This window comes from Juglans regia, chromosome 3 (genome assembly GCF_001411555.2).
Source record: "Juglans regia cultivar Chandler chromosome 3, Walnut 2.0, whole genome shotgun sequence".
NCBI lineage: Eukaryota > Viridiplantae > Streptophyta > Magnoliopsida > Fagales > Juglandaceae > Juglans > Juglans regia.
The window spans coordinates 10,155,890-10,172,405 of record NC_049903.1 but is presented as its reverse complement, the minus strand read 5'-3'; the positions used below and the strand labels follow the sequence as shown (position 1 = coordinate 10,172,405).

The 16,516-nt window shown below is 34.6% G+C and overlaps 1 protein-coding gene across 1 annotated transcript; it reads left to right on the top strand.

Annotated features, from left to right (window-relative positions):
* Nucleotides 1-2,685: 2,685 nt before the first annotated feature.
* Nucleotides 2,686-9,621, top strand: LOC108996512 (cellulose synthase-like protein E6). Its single transcript, XM_035688608.1, has 8 exons — nt 2,686-2,979; nt 3,342-3,663; nt 7,237-7,377; nt 7,501-7,632; nt 7,762-7,974; nt 8,098-8,325; nt 8,409-8,756; nt 8,843-9,621. The coding sequence occupies exons 1-8, from the start codon at nt 2,705-2,707 to the stop codon at nt 9,386-9,388; spliced, it is 2,205 nt and encodes a 734-aa protein (XP_035544501.1). The 5' UTR covers nt 2,686-2,704; the 3' UTR covers nt 9,389-9,621.
* Nucleotides 9,622-16,516: the final 6,895 nt, after the last annotated feature.

Sequence of the window (16,516 nt, the reverse complement as noted above, 5' to 3'; positions counted from 1 at the left end):
AAATAATAATTGTATTTTTTAAAATGAAAATATTATTAATCCAATGACTATGATTTTTTTTATGAATTACTATGAAAAGTAATTGGAAGATAATTTTTAATTTTTCAAATAATATTATATATATAAAATACTATAATTTTTAAATATATATAAGAAGAAATAAATAAAAATTCGAAGTTGTTAACTTGTTCCACAAAAGTTCAATAAACCAAAATCTTCAATTTAGGTTATTTGTAATTTCATTATTATTATTATTATTATTATTATTATTATTATTATTATTATTATTATTATTATTATTATTATTATTATTATTATTATTATATTCTAATTAATATTAGAATAATAAAAAATTTGAATGATGAATTAGGAGACAAAAATGTAATTATAAAAATGAAGGCAAAATATAATTGTGCAAATAGAATTAGTGCGAACTCAAACAAAATTCAACATTGATGAGGCTATAGCCTCTTTTTATTGTAGGATATATATATATATATATATATATATATATATTATAGATATAATGAAGATGCTAATATTGTATGTAGTTGCATGCATGTGCTACTATGACATGCTAAATAAATATGTGGATCCGCATGTCTGTTTTATTTCAATGACAATTCAGAATTAAACGTCTTTCAAAAAAAACAAAAACAAAAACAAAAAAACAAAAGATGGGTAAAGTAGTAGTTGACAACTGAATATGAACGGCCATTTAATTTGTGTTTGAATGTTGAATTAAGTTGAATTGAATTGAGTTGAGATGATAAAATATTGTTAGAATATTATTTTTTAATATTATTATTATTCTGAGATTTAAAAAAATTGAATTGTTTATTATATTTTATATTAAAATTTAAAAAAATTATAATAATGAATTGAAATGAGTTAAGAATAGTTAACTAACCAAACGAAATGTTGCTATAAGCAGACTTGTACCTGGTATATCCATATCAAGAACAGCTCGTAATTATTGCGTGCAATCTTCAAGTTGACCATTTGTGTTGTCACATCAAATTTGAAAAGCACGTATCTCCTTATAGAGGTTAACTATGAACAAAAATGAACAGTATATATTTCAGTCTTTTACTTATGTTCCAACCTCACAATCTCATAGCAATCACAATAAATATAATTCAAACTCACCGTAAATTATATCAAAATCATCGTAAGATGATCATAAATTCACTGTAAATTATCTTAATTCTATAAAATCACAATAAATACAAACCAAATTCATCGTAAATCATTTCAAAATCATCGTAGAATGATCACAAATTCACCATAAATCATCATAATTCTACAAAATCACAAATTGTATAAATCCACAAAATCACAAAATAGGAGATGTAGAGGCTCGACTGGGCATGGAGGAGCAGGGGAGATGCCGTGTAAGGCTGGTGGTGGTGTCGTGGGCTGTAGGCAGCGGATCTAGGCCGTTGTGGTGGTGCGGTGCCGTGGGATTGGCTAACGGCAATGCTACGTGGAGAAACTCTTGCATGTAGAGGGGCTACGTCGGTGGGGCTAGGGAGGAGCTACGGATGGTGGGTTCCATGGAAGTGATCCACAATGTGAGAGGAACTCGGTGGTGGTGCTTGGTGGAGCTGGGATTGAGCCGTGATGGTGCAAGGGTGGAGAATTCGTGCATTGAGACCCATTTCGGGTTACTCACGTGGGGCTAAGAGAGGACCTACTAAGGGGCTTTGACAGTGGGATTTGGTCGCCGACATGAGGGAGGAGATTGGGTGAGAGAGAGAGAGAGGGAAGATGTTAAGAGAGAGAGAGAGAGAGAGAGAGAGAGGGAAAATGGGGGGAAAATAAAAGATTTGGGAATTTAAATCCTAATCCTTCATTTTAAATCTCAGATTTGATCTAAAGGTAAAAATTTAAACACTGATTTAAACTATTTTAAAATAGATAATTAAAATAAAAATACCATATCATACATAAACTATCAAATTTATTTTATAAAATACTAATATTTCATCATTAGATAATTGAAAAAATTTTGTTAAATATTTTTAAGAAAGTAAAATCATATGAATAATTAGAATTTTAAAATAATTTAAATATGATAATATTCTTAATTAACTAAATTAGGCAAACGTCCCTTGGATGTCATTCTATTACTAGTATTTATATATATATATATATATATATATATTATATGATAATATTTTATTGAATATGCCATTTTTTTTTTAAGTTTATAGAGTTCGATCCAGCAGGATTCCCTATCGTTAAAATTAGAGGTGTAATCGATTCAATTCGGTTTGATTTTAGACATATTTTAGAACCGACCCGATATATACCGATTTTGAGATTTGAAAAACCGACACTTTATCGATTACATTCTTAAATTGATACTTCCAGTTTTACCGATTTCGATCTAATTTTTCTAGTAATATACTAATATAGTATATAATAATATAGTGATAATATATTATAATATATATTATAATTGTATTATAGATTATAGTGATATATTATAATATATAGTGATATAGTATTAATATAACTACTAATACAATAAACTATAATGATAATATATAATTATTCCTTCTCCTCTGGATGTTCTGGCCACATGCTTCAGGTAGGTCGTAAGCATGCTTTTGGTTTCTAGTGTTTTTTAAATTTTGCCTTTATATAAGCAAGGAGCATCTGCATTCTGCACTCCAACTCATACGAGAGAGAGAGAGAAATGGGAAATAATGATGAGCATCTTCCTCTTTTCACAACAACGCCAGCTAAGGCACGTATCCCTTTCAAATTCTATGCGCACTCAGTCTTCGTGGGGATATGCTTGATCTTTGTATATAGAGTGAGGTATATACCAGCGAAAGAAGAAGCCGGAAGATGGGCTTGGATGGGAATGTTTCTCTCAGAACTTTGGTTTTCTTTATATTGGTTTGTCACCATGAGTATGCGATGGAACCCCATCTACCGCCGCGCTTTCAAAGATCGGCTCTCTCTCAGGTCTCCTAGCTAGCTGTTTCTCTTTCACACGATCATGATATCTAACTTTTCTATGCAGATATATGTATTCATGGTAGCTGTTTATCCTGAGCCTTGTTTATTTTCACATTTAACACATTTTATTTCATTTAAATATTATAATTTTTAAAATTTTTTAAAATAAATAATTTAATTTATTTAAATTTAATAATAATAATAATAATATTAAAAAATATTTTTAACAATATTTTTTAATTTTTTTTCTCAATTATCTCATTTAAAAAAAAAAGAAAAAAGAAACATGTACATGCTCGTGTATCTGTGGAGTACGAGATTTACTGGCTAATTGTAATTAAGAGTGGTTGTTTATTAATAATGTACAGATACGAAAAGGCTTTGCCGGGCATAGACATTTTCGTATGCACCGCAGACCCCGTGGTAGAACCTCCAGCTTTGGTGATTAACACAGTTCTATCCGTCCTGGCTTATGACTATCCACCTCAAAAACTGGCCGTTTATCTCTCCGACGATGGCGGTTCCGATCTGACGTTCTACGCAATGCTCGAGGCCTCGCGTTTCGCAAAGACTTGGCTTCCCTTTTGCAAGAAATTCAAAGTAGAACCAAGATCGCCGGAAGCTTATTTCCGAACAGCTGCTGAGCCACATGGGGATCCTGTCATGGCCAACGACTGGTCCTCCGTCAAGGTAATTATCTCGTATCCTTTACTTTTTTAATCAAGGTACAATTAATATACTAATAAGTTAAAAAAATAACAGAAAATAAAACGTGTCAAGATATATAAAAATATATAATTCTATAACTCCTCGGATTTTGATCCTCTTTCTACTACAACTTGCACATCCTTCCAAATAGCTGCTCCGTATCGCACGTTACTTGTCTATTATTTTTTCATGCAAAACGCATCAGTCTCTAGGCCTCATTTATCTCTCCCTCTCATCAGCTCTTTTTTCATGGGATCTCTCTCTCATCAGCTCTTTCTTTAATCCACCAGCTCTCTCTCTCCCTCCTTGGCTCTCTCTCTCTCATCCATTGACTTTCTCTCTCTCATCAATTAGCTCTCTCTCTCATCAACTCTCTCACTCTTTCATTAGCTCTCTCTCATTGCCTGTCCGGTAGCATTTCGAATTCGGGAAACTTGGGTGAGTGCATGCCATGTTAGATGTGGTTTGGCTGGTGTCAAACAGTGGTTGATATAAAATTTTTTTCATCAAATAATATCATTTTACAAAAAAGAAATAATTTGTATAAATTTTAAATAGATAAATTTTATATAAATTTTTGTAAAAAAATTGAATCCCTCCTTATAAAAGTATAAAAAAATTATTTTTTATTAGTGAGACTTGTTTTTTTATAAAAAAACTTGTATGAGATTTATCTATTTGAAATTTGTATCTGACCTTACTCTTTATAAAATATTTTTATTTTAAAATATAATTATAAAATGTGTTGATTATTGTGTGCGTATCGATATTCTTTATAAAAATATAAGGTTACTATCCTCCTACTACTCATTTATTATTATTTTTTTATATTTAATTTTTTTAATGTTTTATTTGACTTAATGGTTAAGGAAGTGAGTATTAGTAAAATTATATATATATTTTTAATTTTTTCTTAATGATTAAAGATGTTAAAAAAATACTTACAAGAAAATGATAAAAAAAATAAAAAAATTTCAAATACGTATAATTAGTAAATGAGTAGTAATAGAATAGTAACCCTATCACTACCCTTCTTATAAAATACCTTATAAAAAAATGTTTTGCGGTAGCATTACTCATAGTATAAAAAATTAAATAGCACAAATATTTTGTATACTTGCATGCTTTTATATTAGTATTTTTTTGGACGGTGAGATGAGATGAGATAAATAAAATATTGTTAGAATATTATTTTTAATATTATTATTGTTTTAAATTTTTAAAAAATTAAATTATTTATTATATTTTTTGTGACAATTTAAAACAATTGTAATTATAAGATAGATTAGTTAAAATGATTTTTGTATCAAACGAAACAATTCAATTTTTTTTTTTTAAATTCTAAAATAATAATAATATTAAAAAAATAATATTCTAATAATATTTTTTCAACTTTCATTTTCTATTTAAAATCATCTTATCTTATTTCTGAATCTACAATTATAGGTGATTGAATTTATTATTTTAAAAAATAAGAGTTGAGTTGTGATATTTCATATTGATTGATAAAGGTAGGTGATATATGGATCTCACGTTATTTAAGGTCTCTTTTGTTTTTATAACTCTTCTCAGCTCATATAATCTCATCTAATCATTATAATTTTTTTAAATTTCTACACAAAATAAAATCAACAATTCAATTTTTTTAAATTCTAAAATAATATAATATTAAAAAAATATATTTTAATAATATTTTATTTAATTGTTAACTTTAATTTCAAATCATCTCGTCTGTAAAAATAAACAAAATTTTAGAATTAAAAGTTTTTATTTTTTATAATGATTTTAATGTGATTTTAATTATGTCATTGATTTGTCTTTATTTTTTTTAATGTAGTTTGGATCTTTCTTAAGTTGGATGAACGTGTGGTACATACCATAACGATTCTAAGAAATGTTGATAGATGGAAAAGATGTGTAATAGAATTTGGATAAACGATTCCGCAACGTGTACCCGAAGACGAGTACTTGTAGCAGAACTATATAAGATTATCCTCCTGGTTTTTGTGGTTGACAATGGAAGTGAGTATCTATATATAGATAATCTTTGTGTCTAGTTTGGATAGAGATGTTTTTATTTCATCTCGTTTTATCTTAATATTTAAATATTATAAATATAAATATTTTTTAATTTTTAATTTTTAATTTTTAATTTTTGTATCTAGTCATTACTTAATTATTACAATTTTTTAAAACTTCTAAACAAAATATAAAAAGTAATTCAATTTTTTTAAATTTTAAAACAAAATAATATAAAAAAAATTATATTCTTAAAAATACTTTAACCTTATTCAATTATTCAATTGGCCAAATGGGTGAATTATTTGTTAAACATAACCTGCAGATCTAGATTAGGTAAGTGGACTTGTTCCATGATTAGATAATGGTATCATGATTTAAGAAAATGGTTCCGATCAAACCCAAAAACTGATATTAATTCACACCCTTTCTTAGAAGTTAAAACCAGATAAGTAAAGATAACTACAACTATGTAAAATAACTCTTGTAAAGAGCTATTTTAAAATCTTTATTGCAAGAGGTAGGAACAAAATTGCATCATTTACCAACAAAAAAGAGCTAGTCTACTTCACATGCAGGTCTTCAATGCTCGTTAAAGAGTTCTGCATTTCTCTTATACAATTGAACCAAACTGAAATCTGAATTATACCCTCGATGATTAAAGACACCGACCAATATATAAAAACCAATATATAACTACCATATAGAGATGATTGATTAAACCCCAAACAACATAAATTCATAATTCTTTTAGCTTTCCCGTCATAATCAATAGCTTAGTTACTGTAACTTCGTCTCCTTTTATACGTTCTTATTGAAGACTGTTACAAATATAAAAGTTACCTATTACAATTATTTTAATAAAGGCTAACTAAAACTTTGTGTTAAGAACGTAATACAAATAATTAAATCCATCTCTTTCTATTAGTTTAAAGTTTTTGGACAAGTACCGTCCGAAAGATCCGGCGAAAGAGAGAGTCACAAGACGCTGATCCGTTGTTATCATTAAATTGAAAACGGTGTCATTTTGACCTCCCAAAACAATGTCGTTTTATACATAAATATAATTTTTCTTAAAACATATCCGAATTGCAGGTGATAGGTTTAAAAACTCGGTACCCAAATCCCATATCTTTACACATCCCCGGATGATGTGATTTTCGGTCCGCATGAACAGTCTCAATAACGGATCGAATATATTAAGAAGAATAGCTAAAAAACCAGAATTGGCCAGCTACAACCCCATGCGGGGTGGCCAAAACCACCACAACATGAATCAATAGGTGTCAGCTAGCCAGCCAACCCCTTGGGGTCACCGAATCCTTTCTGGTGGCCGGGTAAGAAATAATACCAATTAAGAGTAAGTACAGGGCTTACATATTATTTCTGCCAGAGTCATGTATATTATATAATTACTTCCTATTTTTTTTTAGGCTGAACAAAAGTGAGAAGCAGCTTGTCATGATCATCTTATGATTCATTTTAATTTATTTGGAGTTTATTTATTGATATCATCCGGCCTCTTTCACGATACAGAAAGCATACGAGAACATGAAGCAACGGGTTGAAACCGTCACAAAGCTAGGTCAGATTCCAGAGGAAATACGTAAAGAACACAAAGGATTCAGTGAGTGGAATTTGGTTGCAAACCGACGTGATCATCAAACCATTCTCCAAGTACGTACTAATTACAAATCTTCATTCTTACGGCAACGAATATTTTCAAATATATGCATAATTTACTCAAAAGTCTTCTGCACCTTACAGCTTATAAATAGAGTTATTTTTTCGAATTCACAGATACTTATTGATGGGAAAGACCCTACGGCTTTGGACATGGAAGGACAATCTTTGCCAACTCTGGTATACTTAGCACGTGAAAAGAGACCCCAATACCACCACAATTTCAAAGCAGGAGCCATGAATGCACTGGTACACTATACTTCATATCCACGTGCAAAATGCATATACATATATATATAGCATTCCAATTAATTCGTGTGTTAACATTTTTTTTTTTTTTTTTTGTATATTTTATGGTCATTATAATGGAAAAACTAGATACGGGTATCGTCGAGGATAAGCAATGGTCCGATCATTCTTAATTTGGATTGCGACATGTATTCAAGCGATTCGGAGACAGTGAGGGATGCATTGTGTTTTTTTATGGATGAAGAAAAAGGTCACGAAGTTGGCTACGTACAGTTTCCATATACCTTCGAGAATCTTTCGAAGAATGATCTTTACGGTGGTTCCTTGAACGTAATAATGAAGGTAACTACAAACCAATTAACAACTAGCTAGTGATTTCAAACGATTGAATTAAACTTGTCCATGATGGATTATAATTTTACTGAGTTAATTTTGTATCGGTGGTATGCATGGTGGTGATAAAAGGTGGATCTTCCAGGACAGGATGGGAATGGAGGACCTATCTATATTGGTTCCGGGTGCTTTCACAGAAGAGAGTCCCTGTGTGGGAAGAAGTATAGTGAGGAATGCAAGAAAGATTTGATGGTATGGAACGGTATAATGGTAGAAGAGAGTGCTGCAAGTGTGCTAGAGAACACATGTAAAATCCTTGCAAGTTGTACCTATGAAGAGAAGACTCTGTGGGGAAAGGAGGTCTCTCCCTCTCTCTCTCCCTCTCTCTCTCCTCCTAAACTCAATGTGAACCTTCATTATATACATCGTATAATGATTTGCAGATGGGTCTGAAATATGGCTGTCCGGTGGAAGATGTCATAACAGGACTAGCTGTACAATGTCGAGGTTGGAGGTCAATCTATTTCTATCCAGAAAGGAAGGCCTTCCTCGGACTTGCGCCCACTACATTACTGCAGACACTTGTACAGCATAAAAGATGGTCTGAAGGTGATTTTCAGATCTTTCTCTCAAGGTACAATCCCCTTGTGAGTGGGTATAAAAAGATTCCCCTCAAACTTCAACTCTCCTATTGTCCCTATTTGCTATGGGCTCCAAATTGCTTGGCCACACTGTATTATGTTGCAGTACCATCCTTGTGCCTGCTTAGGGGCATCCCCTTGTTTCCTAAGGTACGAAAATTTCCTTATTTGAATCAAACCTGTCTATGGTTGCTCCTAAATTGTTTTCTAAGAATAGAATCATCTTACACTAACAGATTTCAAGCGCATGGGTGCTACCATTTGCATTCGTCATCATTGTCCACCGGGCATACAGTCTTGGAGAATTTATTTGGTGTGGGGGCACATTCCAAGGTTGGTGGAATGAACAAAGGATATGGCTCTTCAAAAGAATCAGTTCCTACGTCTTTGCCTTCTATGACAACATCCTAAAACTTTTGGGACTTACGGACGTAGCCTTCGCCATCACGGCAAAGGTGGCTGAAAGTGATGTGTCGCAGAGAAATGTGCAGGAGATCATGGAATTTGGTGCTTCTTCCCCAATGTTTACCATTATAGCAACACTGGCGTTGTTAAACGCATTTTGTTTTGTTGGAGGAATGAAGAGGGTGATTATGGATTTGCAAACTTGGTTTTCAAACCCATTTACGTTGCAGATTCTTCTATGTGCTCTCCTGGTTATTATCAACCTCCCTGTTTATCAAGGTCTCTTCCTCAGGAAAGACAAGGGCAGGATGCCAACTTCAGTGACACATTGGTCACTTATGTTCGCGGTTTTGGCTTGTGCCTTAGCCCGTTATTAAGTTCTCTCTAAATGCCAAGCAAAACTTTCTGCTAGCAATGAAATAAGTTGAAAGAACAGTACTTTTTCTACTTACCAGGAGGCCAGGGAATATACTGAGTCTCAAAGGAACTGTAGTGTTCATGATGGTATGTTATTCCCATCTGGTTTTATTAAGGTTTTGTACGACATAATAAGCTTTAGAAGGCAAAACGTCCATTGGCAATCTGAATTAATCTCATTAGTCATTGCCTGTTTTAATAATGTATGATAAGAAATTTTAATAGCCATGCCATACATTGACAATCTCATATGCCATACTTAGTGTTAATGTAAAAATGAGTGTGTTGGCATATTCTTGTGAAAACGTATTGTAACAAGTGTTGAAATGTGTCAAAGTGAAAAGGAGGTCAAGTGAGCTCAACAAAGCTCGAGCAGAACACATACAGGAAGTTCACTCGACTTGCACTCGAGCGAAACTAAAAACAGAGAGTTCGCTCGACATGCTCTCGACATACCACTAGAGCGAAACTCATAAAGAGAGTTCGCTCGACACAACGCTTGAGCGGAAGGCAAATAGAGAGTTCGCTCGACAAGTGCTAGACATGTCGACGTTCTAACAAAGGTCATCCAAAGAGTTCACTCAAGTTTCGCTCGTCTTGGTGCTCGAGCGGCTTTAAAAATACAACATGCACTTGACCTGTGCTCGAGCCAATGTTCAAAAAACATAATTTTTCTTAGGGTTTGAGCGCCTCACTTCTTGGGAGGTATAAATAGAACATTTTGTCCTGCCCTTTGGCAGAGGTGAGAGAGCCAAAAACTGAGTCCATTCCAAAACATTTGAGAGAGACTCCCATCCACATTCAAAGTTGAATATCTCTTGGAAAATATACCTCCACCATATCACACTCAAGATTAAACACAGCTGAGTCCATTGGAGTGGACGTGTTGGTTGGCCAGAAGGTTTTCGGAACTGCTATTGTTGTAGAGAGCAAGAGGTTCTCATGAGATACTATAGAAAAGTCAGAGTTCCGACACACTACATGCATGTAGAGATTGAGTGGGTCACTTGTGGTGCTGCATGCCAAGTTTAGGAACTACAAAGGTTTTGTGAGTGTCTCTAAATTGGTTGTAACAATTAAATTTTCTATAATGGATTTGAGGTAGTGACTTACACCCGGAGTGGTTTTAGATTTTGAAGACGTTCTTCAAATGAGTTTCCACTTCGTGACCAAATCTCTGTATTGATTATTTGTGTTATTTGTTTCTTTGATTAATTGTTTGTTTAGCAATATTTTTGAATAGACCATAAAAATTGAACTACACCTATTCACCCCCCTCAAGGTGTTGTGTTGGAATAGAACCATTGTTTTTCACTTAGATACCTAATTGTACGCCGAATCGGCCACATATTAATTCAATAATAATTTACAAAACTAAATAGTTCTTAATGTATGAATCCTTGCAAAAATATACAACTTTTTTTTCACAAGAAATTTTGGAATCAAGAATATATAGAAAACAATTAAAGATGACAGTGAAGAAATGCCATAGGGTATATTTATTAAATAAACATACTTAAAAAAAACAAAAATAAAAAAGGAGAAAAATGATAAGATAAGGTTGTCTAAAATGGGAAAAATAAGTTCTTACATGAAGGTGGATTCCTCAGTTTGGCCAACTGAACCGGGAGGAGTGTGGTCCTTTATTTCCTTCCTATTTTTTTTCTTTGTTATTTTGGCAACAAATTAGGGTTGAGTATTATAGATCAGCTTCGCTTAGTTTTACGTGAAGTAAGCATTACAATGAAGATACAAGGATGAAGAAGACTTTGTCATGCATCTCGTATATCAATTTTTCATGTTGCATGAAGCGACCTTTCTTGATAGGTCTGTTAACCTCGTTTGTTTTCGCAAGTGAGATGAGATGAGTTGAGTTGAGATTGACGTTAAAAATTGAATAAAATATTATTAGAATATATATTTTTTAATATTATTTTTGTTTTGAGATTTGAAAAAATTGAATTGTTTATTTTATTTTGTGTGAGAATTTGAAAAAGTTGTAATGATTAGATAAGATGATACGAGATTAGTTGAAAGAAGTTGTGAAAACAAACGAGGCAAGTTTGTGATTGCGGTAGGAAATAGAACTTTTCATAATAATGCTTCTAATTGTAGAACTTTAATATAAAGAGTACTGCTACATCCACAAACGAATTACATAAAAGTAATCTCACAAACTGATGTGGTTTCATCTAATCCATTAGATCTACTTTACGATAAAAGTAACTTTATAATCTTACGAATCACATTAAGCCACATCAATTTGTGAGATTGATTTTATATAATCACTTTGTGACTAGAGTATTTTCCTTAATATACAACCATACAATTAAAAAAGTTGTTTATTGTTTCTAAACATGCATCTAAAGTGATTTCAAAATTAGTTATTATAGTTTTTTTTAATGTGCAGTTATCTATTGCATGAGATTTTCAATCAAACTTTCAATTTTGTGTTTTTTTAAGTGCTTAAAATAGTTTTTTATAAATTTACTAAACATATCATCTTTTCTTAAAAAATTTTATACTTTAAAAGCACTTTTTAAGTTTACAAGCTCAAACCCAAGCAGACACATCTTTGGAGTAGTCATCTCAGACAATGGAAATTCTTTGAATGTGAGAATCACTGGCTTGCTCTTCTGCTAAAATGGTATCCTTTTACTGTTAGTTTAGATTAACAATTTGATTGATTTTAGCCCACGTTTTTGGTAGTTTAGTTTAACAATTTTAACAAAATCAAGAGAGATATGTAAAGATTAAATCTCTATAATTGTGGAATCTGGTATGTGACTGGAACTTTTTTTCCTAACCAAGCTTCATTGAAGAAAATAAACCATTACTGATTATAGAAGAAAGTTAATTGAACAATACATATGGGTGGATCTTTTCACACACGTTTGGGTCAGGCTCTGAAACCTCAGGTCTTCCAAAATGGGCCTACAAAAGATGGAGAATAGTGCAACCAGGAGAGGGCGGCCTTGGGGCCAGGGAACCTCCGATGCCAAAGTTTGTAAGTATTCTTGGAAGTTTGTAAATAAGTAAAGGAGTCTTGGAATCAAAGAGATATTTTTGTACTTGGTATCTGTTATTTATATTATAAGTCTGGGGGGACAGATCGTGTCTGCCTCCATGGAGTTCACATCCTTCTTAATGTTCCCTATGTTAGAGTCTCTGCAACGACATTATTAATGTGGCTTGTCGCTCGGGTAGTGGTGCTACTAATGCGGTGTAGTTCTCCAATTTCCTTCTCCCAGACAGTATACTAGGTGGTTCATCTATGTCTTCCCTGTCAGAAGATCAATGGTTCCTCGCACATTACGCCTTCTATGTGGGTGGGCACTTGAGAGCTGGACACTACTCAAGAGGCCTTCAGATCGATGAGTCACATGTCTTGCAGCACCCTCCCTCTTGTAAGTTGCATACAGAGGACCCTTCCCATGGGCCGGATTGGAGATTGTTTGTTCTAGGCTTGGCCTTTGGTCTTGATTCCCTTATCTCTCATTCACAAGCTCATTGGGTTTAGTAAGGGAGAAAATTTCCCTTATAGTTATTCCACCAATTTTCAACGAACGAGTACGCTGGAAATTTTATCACTATTCGAACCCGCCTTGCCACTGAAGTCGGGATCCCATTGTTGATGTGTGCACAGCTCCGACGTTCGGGAAAACTTCCATCATTTGGTAATCCTGGCAACGTTTCCCCATCATTCTTGATTGGATTGCCTTTTGATGATTCCAATGACATCTTTTGAAGCTCGTTAATGTGAGGGTATCAGGTGGCTCTTCGCGTTCACGTCGCTTAATAGATACACTTCTAGAATTCGAAGCTTCTCATACTCCTCCTTTCTGTCACGGGGTGTGGGAGACCAACTGTCACCTTCCCCCTATATAAAGTTGGAGTTGGGTGTTGTTTCCTTCTATTACGTTGTAACCTTTTTGCTATTTCAATTTTTCAATTTTTCTTTCCTCTGCCCAATTTTCTTTACATTCTTCACTATCTCATACATTGGCGGTGATGGCCTCCGAAAAGTCTACTCAACCCAATCTTTCCGATAGGGGTTCTACCGACGTTGGGCCGCTGTTCGGGAGCAATTGTTCGCTTTCAAATGCCATGGCGTCAATGTTGGCTTCCCTGGCCTTTACTTACTAGGTATTGGAGTCAGTGTTTTTCGAGGTTCCTGGTCCGAACGAGGGTGACGTTGATGCAGAGGACCATTTCACACGAGTGGCCCTATTCCCTTCCATGTTTTCGTGCGGCCTGAGGCTGCCTTTCCCTCACCCTATTCGCGACCTTCTTGACTGCCTGGGTCTAGCCCCCTCCCAACTACATTCGAATGCCTAGAAGCTTTTGATATGCTGCAACATTATTTGGCGGCTTGCTCTGCTAGAATAATACCAAGATGATGCGGACCTTACCAGTCGTAAGTTCCTTCATACCCATAAGGTGCTACGGCAAAAGGGGAATGCCTGTAGTTTCAGGGCAACACATGCCCTAGTCACCCTGGAGTCGAGATATCGTAAAGTGAAAGACTGGTCTCTCAAGTTCTTCTTTGTGTCTAGTCGGGGATGGGAGTTCCAGGTGAACCAAGTGAGTCACCTCGAGTTCCCAATTAGGACGAACTGGGGAAGGGTCCCGGAGGACAAGACTGTGTATCTATCAGTTACTTCCTACGATGCGCGACGCATTGGGGTTGTCCAAGAATGGGTGCAAAAGAACCCTGAAGGCGTCTTCTCTGAAGTCCTTTCCGAGGAGAGCTTAAGAGGTTCTCTGCCTCCCCTTGGAAACCTTCTATTTGATGATAGGATGACCGCGGTCCAGCCTCGGGTTTTCCTTTCTTGGAAGTGCTCCTTAGACCCTTCCTCGCTGGGTAAGGGGAAGAAGCCTTGATTGGAGTGTAACGCCACGGTCCCACACAGGTTGGAGAGTTACTTCCTAACACTTAAACTCACCTTTCAACAATATAAAAATAGACTCCAAATTCTCAATATCATATAGAAAATTTGATTCAAGCCACTATACGTAAATCATCTCACCCAAAGCCTCAAAATCTTGATCCTCAGCTGAACTATCAAAATATCTGAAAAATATTATGGAGATAAAGGGTGAGTTATCAACAACTCAGTAAGCAGAGAGCATATACTAGCATGTAAACATGAGCATTTATAAAGTTCGGTATGCAGAACAAGACATTTACTTTCAGAATGCATAAACAACATATTTTCTTTAAGAATGTATAAACAAAACTTGTTATAAAACATCAGAGCGAAATTTTCAGAAAAACAAACTTGTTCCCAACAAGAAAGTCCTTTGGCATATCCAAACTGAAACATTATATTCATATCATCTCATAGCATCACATCGAGACAAATACCATGTTTAACCACCGTGGTAGGGTTATAAACCACCATTATACCTGTGGCTGGGCCGTATTTCATGTTTCACCCCCGTGGTAGGGTTATAAACCACCATTATACATATGGCTGGGCCTTAACAGAAAACAGAACGGAACATCATCGGAACCAGATCACATTCAAATATAGAATCAGAATTTCATGCCAAGGTTTTCAGATGACACATCATATCAAAACAAAATACTGAATAGCTTCAGATCATTTCACATGTTCGAAATAAACAGAATCCAAAACATCTTCATTTATTCATAGCCAAAACTTTTAGATTTTCATATTCGCTCTTTTTGCATAGTTCAGAAAATAGAATGCGCAAAATTAGCTCATGTCTACATCAGTCATGACAGAAAATACTTTCTCTTATATAGAATTTATGCATATGCAGAACAAACATTTGAAGTCGTTTCATATTTCTTTTCAAACAAACATGCATATTTTCAAAATCAACCCCATTTCATTTCTTTTATGCAAAACTAGTATATGAACCCCGCTTACCTGGACAACTTAACTTTTCAGAATTTTCCTAAAAAATGTCGAGTCGACTATAAATCGTCACCTATAAAAATAATCACATAATTTTCATAAGTTTTCAATCAATCACGGATTTCGATATTTAAGCATAAGTTTCTAAAATAACCTATTTTAATTCTCAAAACTTAAAACCCTCATAATCCCAAAATATATCATCACTTCCTAAAAATCACCAATATCCACCATGACCAACGTCAAACTCAAAACACCAATATTTAAACCCGAAACAGTCAACAAATTTCATAGCATAAACTAATCACACAAACAACTCCATCATCCAATCCAACCAACCAATTAACAGTAAATATGAGTTAGCGCAGAAATACATTTAAATCTCAAAAGTTTTTGGGAAAATACTTACAATGCTATAATATAATTTTTGAAAGATCACAAAGGTGTTAGAAGCGGCAACGTAGCAACAAAACAGTGCCAAATGCACCGTGGCCGTAGGTCTCAAAAATTCACTTTTGAACGGTGACAAACCAAGACCCGAGATTGTTAGGGTAGGGCTTAGGGATGTCGGTGAAGCTAGTGGTCGTGGTCGTGGTCGTGGTTGGCCGTGGGTGGCAGTTGAAGGTCAAAATGCTCAAATCGGAGATGGAGATAGATGGGCTTCACCAGTGACAGATCGGAGCCAAGGATGGGTGTATTAGGTAGCTGAGAGGTCGATGATGAAGTGGTTAAGAAATGGTGGCCAGAGATGGAGCGACGGCGGTGCGCGAGCGAAGAGAAGGTCGCGACTTTAAGCTGCTCGTGGAGGAGAATGACGGCGAGTTAGGGGCTAAGATCGGAGGGTGGTGGTCGCCGACCGATGGGGAAGGGAATGGGCTAGGCGATGACGGTCACGGCGGCGCGCGGCGGTGGCTGGGTGGAGAGGAGAAAAATGCACGGGGAGAGAGAGGGAGGGGGCGTCGCGCGAGAAAGCAAGGGAGAAGAAAAAAAATGAGGAGAAAAGAAAAGGAGGAAAAGAAAAAGTGAGGGAAAGAAATGAGGTTCAATCCTCACATCTTGGGTCACAAAAATCATCCAACGGAAACGATTTCGAAACAAGTTAAATAAAATAATTCAAACGTAGTGATTAAAATGAAAATAAATAATTAAACCCAACAATAAATTAATTTAAAATAAAGAGAAATTTAAATGCATAACAAT